The sequence below is a fragment of the Dipteris shenzhenensis genome, chromosome 12, assembly GCF_047967505.1.
Source record: "Dipteris shenzhenensis isolate YYH24624 ecotype China chromosome 12, Dip_SZ_1.0, whole genome shotgun sequence".
Taxonomy (NCBI): domain Eukaryota; kingdom Viridiplantae; phylum Streptophyta; class Polypodiopsida; order Gleicheniales; family Dipteridaceae; genus Dipteris; species Dipteris shenzhenensis.
This window is the reverse complement of record NC_141607.1, coordinates 54,065,685-54,087,994: the sequence shown is the minus strand read 5'-3', so window position 1 is coordinate 54,087,994 and position 22,310 is coordinate 54,065,685. Positions and strand designations below refer to the sequence as shown.

The 22,310-nt window shown below is 45.3% G+C and overlaps 1 protein-coding gene across 1 annotated transcript in view; it reads left to right on the top strand.

The window, feature by feature from the left end:
• LOC147896400 (dihydrolipoyllysine-residue succinyltransferase component of 2-oxoglutarate dehydrogenase complex 2, mitochondrial-like) overlaps positions 1-21,754 on the top strand; it is a 48,527-nt gene extending 26,773 nt beyond the window's left edge. Inside the window, exons 12-17 of the mRNA XM_087382443.1 lie at positions 1,653-1,970; positions 2,287-2,381; positions 20,483-20,573; positions 20,699-20,809; positions 20,914-21,108; positions 21,202-21,754. Of these exons, the coding sequence (XP_087238569.1) occupies positions 1,653-1,970; positions 2,287-2,381; positions 20,483-20,573; positions 20,699-20,809; positions 20,914-21,108; positions 21,202-21,393 (1,002 nt within the window). The 3' untranslated portion in view covers positions 21,394-21,754. The remainder of the gene's footprint in view (positions 1-1,652; positions 1,971-2,286; positions 2,382-20,482; positions 20,574-20,698; positions 20,810-20,913; positions 21,109-21,201) is intronic.
• The last annotated feature ends 556 nt before the right edge of the window (positions 21,755-22,310 follow it).

The following is a 22,310-nucleotide window of genomic DNA, read 5'->3' as shown; positions in this document are numbered from 1 at the left end:
TTGTTGGGTCGACCTGCAGTCTATGCATTTTATGGGTCCCATATTTGGGTACTGTGTTTAAGCCTCTCTTAGAGAGATACACAACTTGTGGGACACTAATGCTCGTACCCCCTTCAATGGAGGTCCACCCTAAAATGCTAGACCCTAGCCAACTAGGACTTGATTGAATAATAGGAAAACACATGCATTCTTTCAGCAAACATCCTAATTTAAAGAACTTGAAATTTTCAGCAAGTAAAGATATGCAATAAATGAATTACCAAGCAAGTGGATATGTCTTTTGTGAAGAGAAGTGACAATGCCACACATTTGCAGGCTTGAACACTGTTAGATGTGCACTCTCAATCTAAAGTCCTGGTCCTACACTACTAGATCTCTCCTCTCTAACCTAACCCCGAGTTGGGCTAAATCCCCAACCCAACCCGGGGGTTAGGTTTGCCAATTATGGACTGGCCTACCCTCTTCTCCAAGTCCCCCTCAACTCCCTCAACCTTCATGTTGCAGCCATGACTCTGGAGATTCAGTGTCTGAATGGAGAGATCTTAGCAACTGCTCTGAAGGGGATACAGAAGTAAAGGGGTGGCTGATCCCTCCTTTAATAGGTGAGGGGCCCCTGAGCAGGTCACGAGGTTTATGTACCTGCCTCCATGAGCAGGTGAGCCACACTCCAATTGGGTGTACAACACACCATATGATTCAGTCCCCAACAGAGCTCTTGTCTCTGCTGCCTATTCTTCTGGAGATTCAGTGCCTGAATGGAGAGACCTTAGCAAGGGGATATGCAAGTAAAGGGGCAGCTGACCCCTTCTTTTCAGATCTGGCCCAACCAGGATTGTAGATGGACCGGACGACATCCCAAATGGGACCCGACTGCCTGGCAGGGCGAACTCTTTTATTGGACCTCCTTCTGACATATCCCGACCCCTCCAGGGCCCTGCTGCAATAGTCTGTCGACCAGCCTCTGCTGGCCGACTGCTCCTGACCTATACCCTCTTGCCTCCCATTCCAGGCCCCTTTGCTGGGCTGTTTGCTTGCCCCATTTTGGGCAATGCTTGACTACGTATGCTGGTCTTGTTTGTGAAGCCCACATGGCTCACACTTCAGCACTTTATGCTGTCCTTGTGACAGCTCTTCTTGCCCCCCTTGTGGCAGACCTGCATGTTGCCCACATGACATCCCTCATGGCATGCTAATGTGTCCATGTGGCATCTAGGTCATGCAAGGTGTCAAGCCCTTTGTCATCACATGGGGGTTCACAAGTGGAGTGTTGATGCTACTACCCCAAAACATTTGACCTCACATTGTTGGGGTCCTTTTTAAAGTTCTACCCATCTCTTCAATTCATAATTGTAGAATTACAGTTGGGGGTGAAATAGCAGGTTGTGTTTTCAGTTGTTTCTGCTTGTGAGCCCACCCTATTCTACATTGTTTGACAGTTTGCTTTTCACTCCTGGGCTATTCTGTTGTCTCGCACAACAAAATCTGTATGTTATAGCTTTGCTTTATGTTAATATTGTCCTTGGTTTCAAATGTATGGGCATGCATTTTCTTATTTTAAAAAAGAAGTGTAGGGTTGTTTTCTTCCTTTTTCCATCTTTAATTGATGGGATTGCACGTCCAAGAATTGAATTGTTTCATTATTGATGGTACAGTTGACAGTGGAGGAGGGAGACACTGTTTCTCCCGGAGTCGTAGTCGCAATTGTTGCAAAAGGAGAGTCATCTATGTCATCTAGAACGACAAAAGAGCTGGATACACCAGCAGCAGCTCCTGATGCAAAACAATCCGATACATCATCGCCCAAAGGAGGGATCCAAACAGATAAGAAAGCTGCAGCTCCTGGTGTTGCTCCCCCTCCCCCTCCCCCTCCACCTCCCCCTCCCTCTCCTCCCATTTCATCGCCTTCCTCAAAAAAAGCACTTACACAAGCTACAGAGCTTCAGCTTCCAGCAAAGGACAGAGAACACAGGGTATGTTATTAACACACATCCTTGTAATTAATGTAATGTGGGTTTATTTATGGTGCAGCTTGCTGTGTCCTTTCGTATATATGACTTAGTCTTGCGGTCTTGGGGCTTTTCCCCTTTCAAATGGACTACTATGTATTCAAAGACATTTTAGAAGTTGTTTAGGCTTGTTGTTTGTCTCTCCATCTATGCAATGTATGGTGGGTTTCTATGCTGGTTATGAAAAAATAGTTCTAGGAGTACTGAGCCATAATTTTGAGAAAGGATTTCAAAGTTGGGTGTTCTAGTGACCATTTTCTTCTCTTGTGTGCAAGTCCAGGTGCCCATGACAAGGCTGCGGAAACGAGTTGCTGCCCGTCTTAAAGATTCACAAAATACTTTTGCACTTCTCACCACTTTCAATGAAATTGACATGTACGCCTTGGCAACCTATGTACTTGTTTTCAATTGATTTACTTGACATAGTGAGAGCAAAAAAAAGATCCATCTTGTATAGTATAAGAGGCTCTCAGCATGGATCAAAAGTTTTGTTTGCTTTGGCCATATTTCGTTAGGGCTGGTAAATTTTCTATCCAGACATTCTAAAGGACCAAGTTGTGATGTGAGGCAAATTGTATATATATAAGAGCTACTGCAAGAGAAGCTTTGATTTGACATGCATTTTAGGGAGAGTATGAGGGTGCGGTAGTTCCCCGTGTCCATGGGGTCCCCTACTTTGTGTATCGGCACAATGGTGGTGATACTCCAAGCAGTGGGGAAGCCATGGAATATTGCATGGTTGAGTAGATTGCTTTGTGTATCGGCACAATGGTGGTGGTACTCCCAAGTAGTCGGGAAGCCATGTCATATTGCATGGTTAAACATTTGCTCCAAGATTGGAGACAGAATCTCATGCCCGTGTGCAAAGTGCTCAGTCCACAGCCCCTCATGGTCCTAGGCTCTCCAATTGTGGAGCCAAGGCAGTGCAGTTCACACATTCTGTGTAGTAAATAGGATGGATGTGGTGGGCCTAGCAAAGATGACATATCAAGTGGTGCGTGGATCGAGACGTCGTAGAGTGAGGTCGGTATGTGTGCCAAATACTTGGATCTACGACGGGGATTGGTACTCACAGAGAGAGAGAGAGAGAGAGAGAGAGAGAGAGAGAGAGAGAGAGAGAGAGAAAGAAAGAAAAGAAATTTTATTAAAGTCTTCGGGAGACCATGAAGGTCTATGAGACTAAAGATAACTAGTACAATGAGCATAACGGTGGTGGTCTCAAAACGGTCTGGCCAACTGTTTCTTCAAAAAAGTTATGAAGGACGGTGTGACTAGTCCTGGTGCAAAAAATGTGTATCTATCTCCAGATGATACAAAAAATGGCACAAAAAAATGGAGTAGAAGGGGGGAGATACAAATATATATATATGCCTGTGGTGATCGTCAAAGGCCAATCATAGAGGGCCCGTCAAATGGGAGGTCGAAAAAACCCTGCGATGGATGATTGGCCTCTGACGTCACGCTGCCTAGTCGAGCTCGGTCGTCGGGGGCGGCGGGAGGCCCTATGTTGAAGAACGAGAGCGATGGTGACCCCGGTAGGGCGTGTTGAGAGCATAGAAGGGATGTCATGGACCCGGATGTGTAAGTCTGTCCGCTGGCGTAGCTGTCGTGGCTTTGGCTCTCGCTCACGTCCGCGTCGTCGGCTAGACTGAGGAGAGGTATCCTGTGACTGGAAGAAATCAGTGATGGGTCGTTGAGTGTCCTCACGCTGTGTGGGCTGCGCATGCTGTCGTGCTCGGAGAGATGCATCTCGGTGGCGGGTCATCTTATGTAAGAAAGCGGCTAGGCACCGCTGGTCTGGGAACTACAGCATGCGTGTGAGGGGACCGAATCCGTCGCGGAATAGGCAGTGGTACCGGCCTCGGATGGCATAATAGATAGGGCATCTGAAAGCAAAGTGCTCCTCCGACTCGATCTCCTGCAGGTCGCAAAGTGGGCAGATGCGGCCCTCTTGTGGGATACCCTCTGCGCGTCCACTCTCGATCCGTAATCGGTGTGACGAAACCCTAAACTGGCCGAGTGAAATCCGGAGCGCATGCGGTAGATGAATCTGTGTATAGCCCGGGGGCGTGATGCAACCCTCCTGTGAGATCTGGAGGCAGTGTCGGCGATAGCAATCGAGCTTCATAGGGATGAAGAAACCAAGTCCTCTAGGTGTGAAGCTGGAGCAGGTCCTCTCGGATGATCTGGTTGATCTCACAGAGAGAGAGAGAGTCATATTAATGACCACAAGAGACCTCACGGGTCTATGGGACAAAGTACAAAATGTCAAAAAGACTTACAACATCTGAAGCTAGAGGGTCGAGGAGTGCACATGGCATCTCAGCTCGATTATTATATCACACCGATACATACTAGGACTATAAAACTATAGAAGTGGCCTTCATAACATCAGTTTAAGACTGAGAGTCCTTAGGTTTAGATTTGAAATCTCTAATTAGTGTTGTTCCATCTTGATACACAGCCCATTTTCCAGCTTTATGTGCATCCATCATTTTGGTGAGCTCGACACTCCTTTGCTTGAGCTGAGCTAAGGTGAGCTCCTCAGAGATCCAAATCCTTGTGCCCTTCAACTTGTTTGTTTGTCGAAAAATGTTAATTCTTCCCGCTCTCTCCTCGAAAAACACTTGTACGTGCATTCCTATTTGGGAGACACAACTGATATCATTATGATCCCACTCTACTTGTGGTATTTCCTTCTTGAGACATGCAATCCTCTCGTTTGCTGTGTAATCCTCTTCTTCATTAAAAGGGCCAAGGCAATCCTTAGGCAGCCCTCCAATGCGTAGTATCTTCTTATTGTGTGCTATAGCCTGCTGCTCTTTTACTTCTGTGTACAGATCTGCTTTGGAGCAGCCTTGTGATAAGGCATTGCAGGCTCGTGAGATGCAGATGGAGTAGAGTGATGCGCCTCAAGCTTGGCTGTCTGCAACAGTGGCCATGTCTTCCTTGGCTGAACTCACCTCAGTGTTGATCATTCCCTTGACCTTGGAGACAAGAGTTGGTGCCGGTGGAGATGTGCTGAATTTCTCCATAGCTTCCGCAATAATTTCTTGCTTGCCTTTGTTCTCCATCTCGTTCACCTTTCTGCTAAGAGCTGCAACTAGCAGCCTGAGCTCTCTGACTTCATGCTCCAAGTGGTAAATGTGCTCCTGAGGGTCTAATCCGATCCTTTTCCTGTAGGTCAATGCATAGGGGCTGGGTGTTGCTGCAATGTCGGAGTAAGAGGGCTTACTGACGGGGGTCGTGGTGAAAGTCTTCACCTTCGGGCAATCCATGGTGGCCTTGCAGATTCTCCAAGCCCTTCACTGAAGCTAACCCCCTAGGCTGAGCCAAGGGCTCAGCTTAGCCGGGGGTAACAGGCTGTACGGAGCAAGCGGCTGTTGTACGGACGACGGCGACGAGCCATGTACGGTGACCTGCTGTACGGTGCTGGTGTACAGCTTGTTGTACGGGCGGCCACAGAGAGAGAGAGAGAGAGAGAGAGAGAGAGAGAGAGAGATTAACGTCCGCAGGAGGCCTCGTGGGCCTATGGGACAAAGTACGGAATCAAGTAACTCATACAGACCATTGTGGGTCGGGGCAAATGGCTCACTAAGGCCCTTGTTGAGTACTAAAATGCTATAGTAGTACAAAATAGCAAAAAAGTAGCAAAATAGCATGAGGGTGGCATGAAAATATCAAGTGCTCAAAGCTAGAGGCCCAAGTGCATGAACCGGCTCCATGTATTGAGGATCCATAATGGCTCTCTGATGAGATGCAAAGAGCTCACGTATTTGCATCTGTCGGGATGTCTCTTGTGGTGGTGGAGGACGTGGTCTCCTCGATCTCTGGATCCGATGGGCTATGTCAAGGGTGATGCCTCGCCTCGGTCGATCTCCCCTAAGGAGAGCTGAAATAGGTCGAACCTCGATCGTGTGTGCTCTGGTCGCTTGTCGCGCTGTGTACGGTCTCTGTGTCCCTCGCCTAGCAATGCTGTGTCGGCTCTCTCCACCGATCCATATATCTCTCATGTCGGCTAGCTCCTCCTCCTCCATTCCAAAGTGCCCTAGGGTCGAGTCAAATGCATAGAAATCCGTGACTTGTCTTTGCACTCGGTCTACCTCAGTACCCTGTGGTGCGGTGATCCCATCCTGCTGCTCTTTGATATGTCGTAGTAGTGTCTCCCTGTGTCGTCACATCTCCATCAGGTAGAGCCCAATACAGGCCTGGTCCTGGAAGTGGATCAGTCGTGAGAGTGGGCCAAAGCCGTACTCTTGAAAAAAGGCAGTGGTAGCACCCTCGGATCTCATAGTAGGCTGGATAGACACATAGAAAGTGCTCCTCTGTCTCGATCGCCCCCATCGTGCACAACCTGCATGTGTGCAGCTCTCTGGGTATGTGTGCAGCTCTCCCTATCTCGATCCTCAGGTGATGGGACGAGACCTGCATCTGTTCGATGGCAATCCTTAGTGCGTGTGAGACTCCTCTGTCCTCGAGATACTGAGGTCTAATGATGAGCCCATCCTCCGATACTCTCAGAAAGTGGTCATAGTAGAGCTGGGTCTTGGTGGGGAACTCCTGATCCCCCCCCCCTCCCCAAGTGCGAGATGTGTGGAGGTGGAGGAGATCTAACCATATGATGCTGTTAATCTCATCCCGTGGGATCAACTCGGGCGGTGCATCCATGCTATATTGAAACGGGGGAAGCCTATCCATTTGAATGCCGTGATTGGCAAACCTGGCGGTGATGTGTGCAAACCATGCTGTACCTACCCCACTCTTTGCTAGTTGTATGGAGGACTCTAGTGCCAGCCTCGGAAGTCTCTTGCGAGGTAGGTCCCAAACTCTGTGGAGGAAAGTCATTGTCTGAAAAATGGCATCAACCTGGAGAGGGGTCATGGCAAACTCTGCTTGTACTATCTGATGGGGGACCGAGGGCTTACTCCAAATCATCCTAGAGCCCATAATCACCTGTAGCCGCTCAAATCTCCTCCATTTCGCTGCTGAAATATCACACCCCCAAAAAGGTGCCGCATACATGGCAGTCGGCCTCACTAGGTGTTGAAAAGCCAACACTTCCTTGGTGGATCTTGGAAGTGCGCCTAGAAACACTGTCGCTCTAGTCGGGCCAAAGCACCATGCCCTCATGTGAGTCGTGCTCTGGCTACGTGGGTCATCGTGAAAATTGGCCCTGTGAAAACTGCACCCAAGTATGTGTAGGACTGCACAATCTCCACCGGCTGACTCTGGTATGTAAAGCTATGTTGGTGAAGCATTGTGTAAGAGGTGTTGAAGATCACGACCTTGGTCTTCCCAAGGTTAACCATCAGGTCTCTCTCTTTATAGAACACCTCTAGGGCATCTAGATGTCTCTGTAGTCCCTCTGCCGAAGATGATAGGAGGACTATGTCATTTGCATATACTAGAATCTGTATCATCAAGTCTGCTAGTGGTGCTCCCTCGCCTCTAGATGGTCTATGAAAGATGTAATCTCATCAATGTAGAGCCCAAAGAGAGTCAGCGAGAGACGGCATCCCTGCTTTACTCCGATTGTGCTCTCAACCCAATCTAATAGGCCTCCTGGGACACGAACTCTCCCTCTGACGGACTCGTATAGGCTCACCACTCCCTTAATAAGAACCTTTGGAATCTGCATATCTTGTAGTCACCTGATCATGCGGGATCGCGGGACAATGTCGAAGGCCTTTCGAAAGTCTACAAAACAAGCATAGACTTTTTGGTGTCTCGACTCAATGATAGTCCTCAGGGTGAAGATGTGGTCTAGAGTGTCGTCTCTGGAAACCTGCCTGCCCTAGAGCACGTTGCCCTTGTGCCTCTGTATGGCTGCTGATCTCCTTCTTCAGTATCGATCCACGAGAGAGAGAGAGAGAGAGAGAGAGAGAGAGAGAGAGAGAGAGAGAGTCTATTAATGTCCACTAGAGACCAAAAGGTATATGGGACAGCAAGAAGCCCTCTAGTACATCTGCTTTAGGGAGGGCACATGGCAGCTCCCAAGGAGCGCAAAAAGCAACCCATATTATTTAGGATACCTACATGATAGTCTAGAAGAGTAAACAGCCATACATCAGTTTAAGACTGAGAGTCTTTTGGTTTTGATTTAAACTCTTTGATTAGTGCTACGCCTTCATGGTAAACTGCCCATTTTCCATCCTTTTTGGCAGCCCTGACTTTAGCTAATCTAGTTGTCTTAATCTTGAGTTGAGCTTGTGTAAGCTCCTATGCTATACATACTTTGGTGCCCTTCAACTTGTACGATTGTCGAAGAAGCTTGATCCACATATCTTTTGACTTCAATGTAAGGATTGCATGACCTTTATAGTGCAAAATAGAAGCTGGCCTAGAGTCATCATCATCCTGCTCATCATCATTCACCCATTCAATGTTGGGCAAGCTTGCTTTGATCTTTGTCAATATTTAACTATATGTGTCCTCCTCTTTGTATCCTGCGGGCGCTAGTCCTTCCATTGATGTCCCCAAGTAGGAGGACTTCTCCGCAGATAGAGAAGTCAACAATGGACTGATAAAGAGCAGCAAATGGAGATGTCTCATCCTCACCTCGAATATCTCTAGTAAAGTGAGAGGTCTCAGGGGGAGAAGTAGCAAACTGCAACAAACAGGTCCCGGTTGTCCATGTGCCGAATCCGGATGCAAAGAAACCTGGAATGTGCATCTCTCTGCTCTACTCAAATGGTCCCTAAAAGTGTGGATCTGTAAAGGACTGTGACCCCCCCTGTATCCCTCGTCTCATCTCTGTAGGCAGACTCCCATGTATACCCGTTGACATACGGAAGTCTGCTGCAAGCTGTACCTAGGTGACGAAATCCGCCAGGGGTGTGGAGGGGTCTTCTCGTGCGCACTAGCATAAGCTGAGGCAGAACTATGGTCTCGCCAGGCTATAAAGTAGAAGGTACATCTTTTAGAAAGCTATGCTTTCTAAAAAAGCCCACCCTCCCAAACTTGGAGGATTGATGCTTTTTTTAGCATGCCCACCCTCCCAAACTTGGAGGGTTGGTGCTTTTTTTAGCATCCAACCTCCTCGAACAGCAGCCTGGCCGCAATCCCTCTCCAGCTTATGGCGCACCCCTCTACACTCTCCTACATGCGTCACCTAATCACTGCGCAGCCCTAACCATACACGGGATCCCTTGGGGTTCCCCTCAACCCTTCGCTTGCCTAGCAGCCCCTCTCATGCCTCTCCTACAATCCTCTCCACTCTCTCCTAGCTACACCTCACACTCTCTCTGACCTAACCCCACTTAGCAGCCTCGAATTCACCCTCTCTCTCTTCTTCCTTCCTTCTTTCCCTAAATCTTAATCACTTCCCAAAACCGATGAACCAAACAAGCACTTGCAAGGTATTGAACATGAATTTCGAAATTAGGGCATACCTGGAGAAAAAAATCGTCCAAAATTCTCGCAACAGAAGTTCCAGAACACACCAACGTGAGGAAACTGAGCAGGCCGCTCACCACCCAACCATGACATCTATGGGATGTGATCCTGAATCAGGAGATGTCCCCTCCGAGCCACGAGCTGAGCTACTGGCACGAACTCCCAACCAGATCCTAACCAGCTTGGTGTCCCATACCACCAGGTGGCGCTGTGAAGCCTGGGATCTGCTACTGGGCCTTGGGCTACGCTATGATGCAGGCGCGCATCCGCGACTCAATCCAGGATCAGACCTAGCACCTGGGAACGAAACTTGCTCCATCGGCTCTCTGAAAACTGAACCTCTAGGCCCCTTATATAGACTCGGGCCCCAAGCGCCAAAAATAGCGAAGACCTCTAACTGGTCCGTACCCTTGCCACTCAACCCGAGAATCAAGCATGCCTAGCTCTAAGCCTCCCCAGGCTACCTGAGCTAGTCTTGTGTACCCAGTACACGTCAGATACCAATCCGTTCACCTGACAGTCTCTCTGTGCCGACGCATCTCCATCAGATAGAGCCCAATGCACACATGGTCATGAAAATGGATCAGTCGTGATAGTGGGCCAAAGCCACTTCCCTCTAGGTAGAGACAATGGTAGCATACGGATCTCATAGTAGGCTGGCAAGTACAAAGAAAATGCTTCTTTGTCTCAACCGCCCCCAGTGTACATACATACATACATACATACATACATACAATATAACCAGACTGACGGTGAAAGACAGCTATAGAACGGGATTTATGTTCTCAAAAAACTCTCCCTCACTCCCTCTCTCTGGAGATGCACTAGGGCCCAGGACAAATTGTCGGGCTGGACCCCCCCGAAGGTCTTTATTCATTCCAGAAAAAAAACTGTTACAGAAGTTCAGCATAGAGCTGTCTCGTAAGTCTCTCTCTCCTTTTACAAAGCGTAAAAAAAAAATCCTTCTTTTACAAGAGCTTCAAGCTCTATTCAAATTGGCAACATGCCACTTGTCTAAAATCTAGACTAAGTCCTATTACATGCCACTAAGGGCCACTCTGGAGTCTTCAAAGCACTTGGTCACACGAACCGCTTCCTAGATGCTTGGCAGGCTCCCATTTCGCTTAGGAAAAATAATCCTTGCTAGTACCTGCAACAATCAATTAAAGCGCACCACCATGGTACCCATTAATTGTTAGCGCTTTGCATGCAAATAACACACTGTGGACTAATCCTAGTCACGGTGGGCGTCCCCACTAAATATATGTGCACATCTAAACAAATATATATACAAATAAATATATATATTTTCTCTGGTTGATCGGAGTCAACACTCTTGATTATAATTAAAGAGCTTTGACCAAGGGTCAAGGCGCCTTAATTATAGCCAAGTCTCTCCAACCGGAGTTGGCACATCTTGGTTAACCGGGGTTAACCCTCTTGGCGCATGCCAAGTCTTGTTGACCGAAGTCAACACTCTCTGACCGCAGTCAGATTTACTTGACTGGAGTCAAGTATCTTTGACCGTAGTCAATCCTTTGACCATTAAAATAACTCTTTGACCATAATTAATACATATAAACTTCTTTAATTATGATCAAATAAATGGTCAACTGTACTTTGACTTAGGATATTTACATTATGGTGACATCCCCTCGGCTTCTATTCAGTTGACCTCAACTGAAAAGCTTCCTTGTAAACACCCAAAAGCTGTGGATGATCGGATAACATGTCTTCGTCCATCCACTTGGCATCTAATGCGGTATAATTCTTGAATTTTACAAGATACCTGTAAAATTCCTTACCCTGAGGGCCTTTACGTACAGTATGGTACACAATTTGCTCTGGCTGAAGGACTTCCTCCAGCTCATCCACTTCTGGTGGATCTTTTGATACTGGTTCTGTAGGCTCTGGTCCCTGAAATTTCTTTAGAAGACTCACATGGAATGCATTGTGAATCCTCCAATGCTTCGGCAATGCTAATCTGTATGCAACCTCATTTATTCTTTCTGTAACCCTAAAAGGGCCATAATATCTGGGAGATAACTTTGCATACACTTTCTGTTTGCCTTTAAACTTGCGGAGCCTAGCTTTTTCAAACCTCAAAAGTACCCAGTCCCCTTCCTTGAGATCTAGCTGTCTCCTATGTTTATCTGTAGCCCTTTTATGTTTCTCTTGAGACCTTTCAATTGCTGTCCGGACTTGGCTGTAAGCTGTCTGGAGGTCTCTTACAAACTGATCAGCTGCAAATATTTCATCTTTAGTCCTCAATATAGGTGGCAAAATCACCTTCCCATATATGACTTCAAAAGGGGCTTTCCCTGTAGAGCTATGTACTGTATTATTGTAAGCAAACTCTACTAATGGTAGGTACTTTTCCCAATCTAAACTTTGGTCACCCACGTAGCATTTCAGCATATCCAAAATTGTAGAATTTGCTACTTCACTTTGACCATCTGTCTGAGGATGGAAAGAAGAAGAAAAATTCAGATTCGTCCCCATGTTATCAAATAAAGCTCTCCAGAATAGACTGGTCATTCTGGGATCTCGATCACTAACAATGGACTTAGGCATACCATGATGTTTAAAGATTTGTGCCATGAACAACTTAGCCATATGATCTGCCTTTATGGTTTTGCGAACCGGAAGGAAATGAGCTTGCTTGCTGAATCTATCTATGATAGTCCAGATCCCATCATTCCCTGACTTTGATCTCGGCAAATCAAAAATAAAGTCCATTGTAATACTTTCCCATGGTGCCTGAGGCACGGGAAGAGGCATAAGTAGGCCAGGTGCCTTCCGTCTATCATACTTCACTTTCTGACACGTAAGGCATTCCGTAACAAACTGATGTATATCTTTCCGCATTCCTGGCCAAAAGAAATATCTCTCCAGGGCTAGAGTTGTTGCTGTAATTCCTCTATGTCCAGCATAGGGAGGTGCATGGCATTCGCCCAAAATCTTTTTCCTCATCTCCTGGGTGATGCATAAGCAATCATCTTTCATTAAATACCCATCTTTCAGGGAATAGTGACTGGTGGATTGCCCTTCTTGCATCTGCTGTAAAATTTCACCAAAATCAGAATCATGAGCATATTGTTCCCTCATGCCTTCCAGGTCCTGATGATAAGCAATAGTTACATTATTGACCTGGGGTCTTCGGGACAAGGCATCTGCCACTCTGTTCCGAATTCCTGGGGTATGGACAATCTGAAAATGATACATTGACAGCATGTTTGCCCATTTCATATGCTTCTCTGAAAGCTTGGTCTGAGTCAAAAAGTATTTCAGACTCTGGTGATCTGTTTTGACAGTAAAATCTGCACCCAAAAGATAATGTTTCCAGGTATGGATAGCATGAATTACAGCCAATAACTCTTTCTCATAGATTCCTAAATATCTTTCCGCATCCCGAAGTCGTCTGCTTTCATAGGCTACTACATGACCATTCTGATGCAATGCAGCCCCAACACATTCTCCACAAGCATCGCAATCCACATCAAAAGACTGATATAGATCCGGAACTACCAGAATAGGCTCTGTAGTCAACTTTTCCTTGAGTGTATTGAATGCTTTCTTCTGTGATAATCCCCATGTGAAGGCTGCATTTTTCTTAGTGAGGTCATGTAATGGAGCTGCGATATCAGCAAAATGTCTGATAAACCTTCTGTAGTAAGAACACAAGCCTAAAAAGCTTCGAACTTCATGCACAGTTTTCAGCTCTGGCCATTCCTGAATGGCACGGATCTTCGCTAGATCCATTTGTATCCCATTCTTGGATATTATATGCCCCAGATAGTGGATTTCTTCCAGGAAGAATTCACTTTTCTTGCTGTTTGCATAGAGCTGATGATTTCTCAGCTCTTGAAACACTATAGCAAGATGTTCTCTGTGGTCTTTCTCTGTCTTAGAAAAAACTAAGATATCATCAAAGAAAGTTCCCGTAAAATGCCTGTACTTCCGGAAGATACGATCCATCATTCTATTGAATGTGGCTGGAGCATTTGTCAACCCAAAAGGCATCACTAAGTATTCATACAACCCGAATGTTGTGCGGAATGCTGTCTTATGCACATCCTGAGGCTGTATCCTCACTTGGTGGTAGCCACTCTTTAAGTCTATCCTGCTGAAAACTGAAGCTCCATTTAACTGATCCAGGACATCATCAATACGCGGAATAGGGAATCTATTCTTGATGGTCATTTTATTCAGTGCGCGATAATCGACGCACATACGGAATGAACCATCTTTCTTCTGTACTAACAGTACAGGGGAACAAAAAGGAGACGAGCTGGGCTGAATCAACCCTTTGGACAGCAAGTCTTGTACCTGAGCCATAATCTCCTCTCTCTGAGTCGCACTGACTCTATAAGGGGGTCTGTTTGGTGGTTCACTACCAGGCATTAACTCTATCTGATGATCTTCTGGTCTCTCTGGGGGTAACTCCCCTGGCAAAACATCAGAAAAGCAATCTTTAAAGTTTACAAGAAACTGGAACTTATTTTTGTCTGCATCATTCATTTCAGCATGCATATCATTCTCTATTTCTTTTACAAAAACCATGTACGCAGAAATTGCAGACTTTATTGCTTTACTGCATGAAACATCAGATACAATGGGGATAGTGTCCCCTTTATTCCTGGCAATTAGACGCTGATTTTTCCCCCTATGCACAAATTCCAGCACTCTTTCAGGAAGAGTCAACTTCACTGCCTTGCGGTGAAACCAAGGCATCCCCAAAACTACATCATAATGTTTCAGTGGAGAAATGAAGAAGTCTTCCTGATCCACATAACTCTGAACATGTAGACGGAGCTTCCCTATCAAGGGAGTAACTGGCACAGGATTCCCACAAAACATTTGATCGGCATCCAAAGCCCTGCCTAACTCTTCCGTCTTTATTCCCAGCCTCAGGGCTAGATCCTCTGATATGAAATTATCAGTAGCCCCTGGATCAAATAAAATTAGCGCTTGCTGGTCTCTAACTTTGCCCCATGATAGCAGTAATTCTCGTTCTTCTGGGTTCAAAGCATGACCCAGTATATCAGGAATTCCTCCTGCCATTGGCTTTTGCGGTCCTCGTGGCTTCTCTGCCTCTTTTCCCTTCGATGTTGAAGGCTTTTCTGGGCACTGGGCAGCCACATGCCCCTCTTTACCGCACCTGAAGCATTTCCCATCTCTACAGAATTCCGCTATCTGTTCAGGGGTGAATAGAGATTTGCCCTTATAAGTCTTTGAGAACTGAGTACCCCTCGGCTTCTGAGGCTGAAACCCTTTCTTTTCAGCCTTGGGGGACTCTTTCTTTTCTGATTTTGAAAAATCAGTTTTCTTTTTATCAGCACGTCCTGCATGCAAGGATGGCACTGTAGATGGATCTTGTAGCAGCACAAGACTCGCTACTGAGGCTGAATGCATAAGATCTTGAATATTCTTTGCCCCCAAAGCATTCACTACTGCCTGAATTCTTGGAGTGAGACCTGCTCTGTACTTCCTCATCTGGGTGCCTTTGGAGATCTTTTTGAACGGTGCAACCTGCTAATAAGCATCCCAAAACTTTTGGTTGTACCCATCCACTGTATCTCCTGCATCCATGTGCAAGCTGTCCCAATCTTGAAGAACATGGTCTCTAAATTGTTTAGGCATGAACTGCTGGTAGAAGGCTTTCTTAAAGCCCTTCCACTTACTTGGGGCTGACCCATCTGTGGTCAGTGCACTCCACCATGCACTAGCCGTTGCTGTCAAGTGTAAACTGACCATTCTTAATTTGGAGGATTCTGAAAATTTCTCTGTACCGAATGCAGCATCAAACTGTCTGATAAACTGCAATGCTTTGTCTGTATGACCATACTGTCCATTGTAGGTCATAAACTTGATAGATTTTCCTCCCTCTTTAAATTCCCTAGTCGCTTTGGAAGACTTTCTCTTCCCAGACTTCTTGTGTTTCCTTCTTTTCCTGGATGGTTTATCTGATAAGGAAGAATAAGACACAGAAGTCGAACTCGAGGTGGACGGTGTTGAACTAGGAGATCGGTGATGATGCCTCGATCTCTTTTTACTATGGGACCGTCTCCTATGAGATCTATGAGATCTCTCTCTCTCAGACTGTACACGAGAGTGTGCCTCTGGCATTGGCACATCATATACTGGATTAGGCATAGCTTCTGCTGGAAACAAATGCTGAGCCCTGGGATCCCTTTTTAGATTTTCCAGCTCTTGTATACGAGTGCATAATACGAGTGCATACCATCTGTTCAAATTCTTGTTGAGTTTGCGGCACATTTCTCTGTCCTGGATGTACATCCCTATCTTGTGAATCCCACTGGATAGGTGATTGATCCATATTCTGAGATCTGCAAATTTCTCACACAGTGCGGGTAACTGATGCACACTACTTTTGCTTTTTCAACAGAAAAAGTACCTCAACAAGAGGTGTTTTGCATTTACAATCTATGCCAGTATTGTCTGTCAGTTCAAGGCATATACCCACACAATTGCCAAAGCATCAACAATTTATATTGCCCTTTTCTGGCTACTGCAGATGGCTTCAACAGGCATCTGTTTTTCCCTCTTTTTACTGCTCAAAGGCATGCATACTCTGTTTCTGCAAATCTCTGTTTTCTCTGCTTTTCTCTGGTTTTCTGCTACTTTTCTGACAGTAAAAGTCTGACAGGCAGGTGAAATCTGCTAGCAGAAACAGTCTCTGCAACTGTCTTTTTTTTTTTTTTTTTTTGTGAAACAGTAACCAGATGAATAACTACTGGTTACTCTAACCAACTGTCTGGGTCTGGTCTGGTTAGTCTGCAACTAGACTAACTGGACCGGTTACACCAACCAAACTGGTCTGGTTAGGCCAGATTAACTGGACCAAAGTTGAACTAACTAGGTACTGGTTCAACTAACCAGAGTTAAGTAACTGTAGTTAACTTAACCAGGGTTTCACTAACTACGGGTCAACCAACCAGGGTTTACTGTACCAGGGTTAACTTAACCACTGGTCTGCCAAGCTGGCTGCCGCGTGTCAGTGCCACGTCATCTAGTGCGCTGTCTGCCACGTGTCAGTGCCACGTCATCTATTCGTGAACCTGCTGGCTGCCACGTCAGCTGCTGGCTACCACATCAGCCGAAGGTTCTAGACCTTGGCTGGTAATTAACGTCAGGCGTCTCGCGTCGCTCCATCAAACACGAATCTGCACGTGAAGGCATCACGGTCCCTCCAACTTTCCGTCACAAGATTTGAAGGTCTAAAAGTCGTGTGCGCCCATGTGGAGGTCTACGTGGCCATCAGATCAGAAAATACGCCAAAACGTTAAGGCGACGGTGGAACCCCCTCCCCTGCTCACGTCGGAACCTGTTCTGTCGCTGCGTGTAGACCCGCTGCTTTGCACATTCGCTACACTTTGTTAGCCATTGCGAATTACACTTGCAGCTTGACGCACAACAATAGGGGCTCCAAACAAAGAACAAGGTCTTCTTCTCGCAACGTGAGCTCCGAATAAAGTCCTGTCACTTATGCTTGCTGCGTGAACGGAATCTCTGCGTCAATCTTTCCGTCAACGGAGCTGCTTCCTTCCCGTTCCTTTCATTAGCGCCTAGCTTTGCACCATCTCAAATCCTTGCGCTCTTCACGCCTTATCTACCCGATCGTCAAAGCTTGAAAAAGCCTCGAAAACAAGCTCTGATACCAATATAACCAGACTGACGGTGAAAGACAGCTATAGAACGGGATTTATGTTCTCAAAAAACTCTCCCTCACTCCCTCTCTCTGGAGATGCACTAGGGCCCAGGACAAATTGTCGGGCTGGACCCCCCCGAAGGTCTTTATTCATTCCAGAAAAAAAACTGTTACAGAAGTTCAGCATAGAGCTGTCTCGTAAGTCTCTCTCTCCTTTTACAAAGCGTAAAAAAAAAATCCTTCTTTTACAAGAGCTTCAAGCTCTATTCAAATTGGCAACATGCCACTTGTCTAAAATCTAGACTAAGTCCTATTACATGCCACTAAGGGCCACTCTGGAGTCTTCAAAGCACTTGGTCACACGAACCGCTTCCTAGATGCTTGGCAGGCTCCCATTTCGCTTAGGAAAAATAATCCTTGCTAGTACCTGCAACAATTAATTAAAGCGCACCACCATGGTACCCATTAATTGTTAGCGCTTTGCATGCAAATAACACACTGTGGACTAATCCTAGTCACGGTGGGCGTCCCCACTAAACATATGTGCACATCTAAACAAATATATATACAAATAAATATATATATTTTCTCTGGTTGACCGGAGTCAACACTCTTGATTATAATTAAAGAGCTTTGACCAAGGGTCAAGGCGCCTTAATTATAGCCAAGTCTCTCCAACCGGAGTTGGCACATCTTGGTTAACCGGGGTTAACCCTCTTGGCGCATGCCAAGTCTTGTTGACCGAAGTCAACACTCTCTGACCGCAGTCAGATTTACTTGACTGGAGTCAAGTATCTTTGACCGTAGTCAATCCTTTGACCATTAAAATAACTCTTTGACCATAATTAATACATATAAACTTCTTTAATTATGATCAAATAAATGGTCAACTGTACTTTGACTTAGGATATTTACATTATGGTGACATACAGAGAGAGAGAGAGAAGTAGAATTTATTAGCGTCCTCAGGGGGCCAAAAAATGACCTATGGGACCCGTCTCGATACAATGTAAAAAGAGTCTTCTCAAGGAGAGGGGTCAGGAGTCTATGAGTTCCTGACAACAGGTAAAAAGACGAGTGAGAAAAGATCCCAATGTTGCCGGAGAGGCAGTGAAGAGAATTGATGTCAACTGAGCGGAGTCCCCGAGTATCTGCTGGTAGTCCTCCCTGATATGTGCATATCGGGGGCACTGTAGAGCTACATGTGCCTCCGTCTCAACTGTCTGCATGTCACAAAGGGTACAGACTCTAGCATGTCTGGGCTGGTGTATCCAAGCTCCCTGCTCAATGGCAAATGTATGAGATCTGGTACGGAACCTGGCGATGTTTCTGCGATATAGAAGGGGGATAGGTGTGCTAATATAAGACTGAGCATGAGTCTCTATGGACATGTATGTAGACCAACATGTGGGATTTATGTTGTCTTGGTAATATTCCAGCTTTACCCTCTTTTCACTTGTCAACCAGTGATTCCGCAAAGGGCTCAGTAAAGACAGTTGAAACTCTTGCATGCTGACCTTTTCAGGCGGCATGGTCAAATATGCTTCCACTTTCCATCTGCTGAACCATTTTCTTATGTCGGTTGCCCATCCTGTGCAGATGACCTTACTTTTGTAGTTCTTTTGAAGCTTTGTGCTGGCATTCCATGCTTTATGAGGCAGCCTATCAGGTTGCATTTGCTGCACCTCTATTAGGTAGAGAGAGAGAGAGAGAGAGAGAGAGATTATTAAAAGTGTTTGAAAGACTGCAACATAGTTGGGTCCGTACGTGTATGGTTGGCTGAACCATGTGCGTATGAAATAATTATCCCGTACATGTATGGTATGCCAATCATACTTGGTTTTTTTTTTGGGGGGGGGGGTGGGGACCCGTGTTCCCAGACCTTTATGAAACATTTTTTAATCAGTTTCTTGACTTTAAAATTAATACAAGTTTGAAGTTGAAAGTTTTGTAGCTCTTTGTAAATAACTTGTGTACAATGCATATCTTCCTGTTTTGTTTTTTGGGTAAGATTAGGGTCACGTATGATTCAGCCCTAGGGGCTGATCCTCCAATCATACTTCCTACTTCTGTACCCGTATGCAGTATGCGTATGGTAACGTATGGAAAAAACTATGGACCGAAGGGTCTATGAGACTTCAAAACCTGATACAATGAGCTGAAAGGGTGGAGCTTCTAAGTGGGCATCAATACCCATGACGAATACAGAATAGCCATAATAATAAAGATACCCATATACAAAGAGAAATCTCTGAGCTCAAGGAGAAGATCATCCGGAAGCTAGTGGAGAGGCCAAGCCTAAGAGGGGGTTGCATGACGAATACAGAATAGCCATAATAATAAAGATACCCATATACAAAGAGAAATCTCTGAGCTTAAGGGGAAGATCATCCAGAAGCTAGTGGATAGGCCAAGCCTAAGAGGGGGTTGACAATTTATGAGGCTGTAGTGGCATAAATATAGTGATAGAATGTTGGCAGCTGTGGTCTGCTATGGTCTCCTAGCTATGGCCCTGCGTCGAACAGGTGCCACTGTCACTCCCTATCGACCACACCTCTGATCTGGTGAGCATGGAGGGAAGGTTTTTGTGCCTCAGCTCGTTGGCGAGTGTATCATGTCTCTCGCTTTCGTCCTCGGATCCACTATTGCCTTGAGTCATGTTGGTTCATTGGAAGAAGGTAGTGACCGTGCTTGGAGTGGAACTTGTCTGTACATTGTGATCTCGCCTATGCGCATTGAGCAAATGCTCCTTGTGTCGGATGGCCTCATGGATGAAAGCTGTCAGGCATCTCTGATCTGGGTAGGACAAGAAATTTGATAGGGGTATGAACCATCCCTAAAAAGACATTGATAGCGACCTCGGATCTCATAGTATAGTAAGCAAAGTGCTCCTTGGACTTGATCTCGTGCTGATCACATAAAGTGCAAATGTGACCCTCTCTGTGTATGCCCTCAACCCATCCACTTTTGATCCAAACTCAGTGTGATAAACGTGGAACTGCGCGATTGATATCCTCAAGCAGTGGGGGATGTGCATCCTAGTGGATCAATGAAGCCCTTTACTGAAATCTGCAAGCAGTGCTCTCTGTAGAAGCTGAGCTTCATAGGAAGCTCTCTAGGTACCAACCAAGTCCTAAATGTGTGTAGCTTTGTGTGTGTGTGTGTGTGTGAGACTAAAAAAAATGTGTGTGTGTGTGTGAGAGAGAGAGAGAGCTTGCTTTGACATCAAATTTTGATTTGGAGATATAGCTTGTGGGTGTTGGGTTGACGTAAGAGAAGGAAATTGTGGGGGTGAGATAAATATGCCGTCAGGTATTAAATGCTTATGAAGGTACTCTTTGATTTTGGCTAGCTTAAGCTGGCTATTGGTGCGTTATGATATCAATTTTTTTTTTTGATTCTGCTCTAGGACCAACTTGCTTGAGCTGCGGTCTCAATATAATGAAAAGTTTCAAGAGAAGCACGGAGTGAAGTTGGGTTTCATGTCATGCTTTGTAAAGGTAAGAAGTGATTGAATCCAAATGTCATTGGATGTTGGAAATTGGTGGTTGTGATCAAGTACTGCTGACAGTTTTTGCAAAGAAAAGTCAAAATGGCCTTTCTAAATTGCTGTTATGCTTTCCAGGCAGCTGTGAGTGCTCTTCAGCAACAGCCAGTTGTGAATGCTGTTATTGATGGTGATGATATTATCTACAGAGACTACATTGACATAAGTATTGCTGTTGGTACAAAAAAGGTGTGCTATGAAAGGCTTATTACAATTAAGTTTTCATGCTTTTTATCTTCTTGGTTTCTTCTATCTATTCTGGTGGTTCTAATCTCTTGCATCTTTTATTGCAGGGGCTCGTAGTACCTGTAATTCGTGGTGCAGAGAAACAAAACTTTGCAGAGATAGAAAAGACTATCAATGATTTGGCGGTGAAAGCCAACAATGGGTCGATTTCAATAGATGAGATGGCAGGAGGGACCTTTACTATTTCTAATGGTGGTGTCTATGGTAGTCTCTTAAGCACACCGATCATTAATCCTCCTCAGGTAAGATGCTTGATGTTATTGATTATTTTTTTGGACTTGCATATTCAGAAGCAAGTCACTGAATGTGGCGTGTCTTTTTCTGTCATTATGTAGTCTGCAATTCTAGGGATGCACACAATTCAGAAGCGACCTATGGTGGTGAAGGACAGCATAGTTGCTAGACCGATGATGTACATAGCTCTGACCTATGATCACCGGCTTATTGATGGAAGAGAAGCTGTATACTTCCTTCGCCGCGTCAAAGATGTGGTTGAAGACCCACGACGATTACTTCTTGACGTGTAAAGAATAGAATCGAGTTAAAGACATCCCTTCTTTTGGAGGGGTGTGGATGGTATGACCGTTCTTTGCACATGACAACATCAATTTTGTGTCCTTAATTTGTCCTTAGGGCTTCAGAGGGAGTCACTGGCTTCTTTGGAACCCATTCCCAGGAAAGCTTTTACCCAGCCATTGATGGCCAAAATTTTTAATAGGCTTATGACAAGCTCGTTAAGATGAGTGTATATAATTAAATGTCGGGTGATAATATTCCTAAATAAAGCTAGGTATCATATTTTTCAGGTGATAGTCAAACCTTTGTAAGGACCATTTGACACCAATCTGCTTGTTGATTGGGTTCTACGTAAAGGATCCTCTTTGTAGTCGTTTAGATGTCATATATGTGAACATAAAATTTATAAAGCTGAATGGAAGAAGCATGGCTATTGATGGGAATGCTCAAAAGTCTCCTAGAAGCTTTTAATTGGTAAGGCAGTCCGTGCTAAATGTTTAAAAGGAATCACCTGCAGTGATTATTTGCAGAAGGAAAACCTGGACCGCGAGTGCTTTGTAGGTATAAACGGTGCTTCAAGTTTGTGATGTCAGGTCTCTATCTCAATAACAAATTTGTAGTTGGCACATAATTGGTTTGAAAACTTAGTAACTGCTTTTATTATGATCCGTACATATTACCTCTACAAACAGTGTTATGTTGCTTGGCACACTATGGATACAAACCAGCTGTGCTATTGTAACTGCAAATGTTTTTCTCTCTCCCAATGGAATCTGATATTGTGGCTGGCTTTTGTAATTTGGTGCATCTGTTGTGATGTGAACTTTTTAACATAGGAATTCGATTTGCAGAGACTTCCTCAATTCCAGCCATGCAATCCAGCATCACGAGGAATTAATTAAAAATGACTTGTGTGTATGTAGACAGA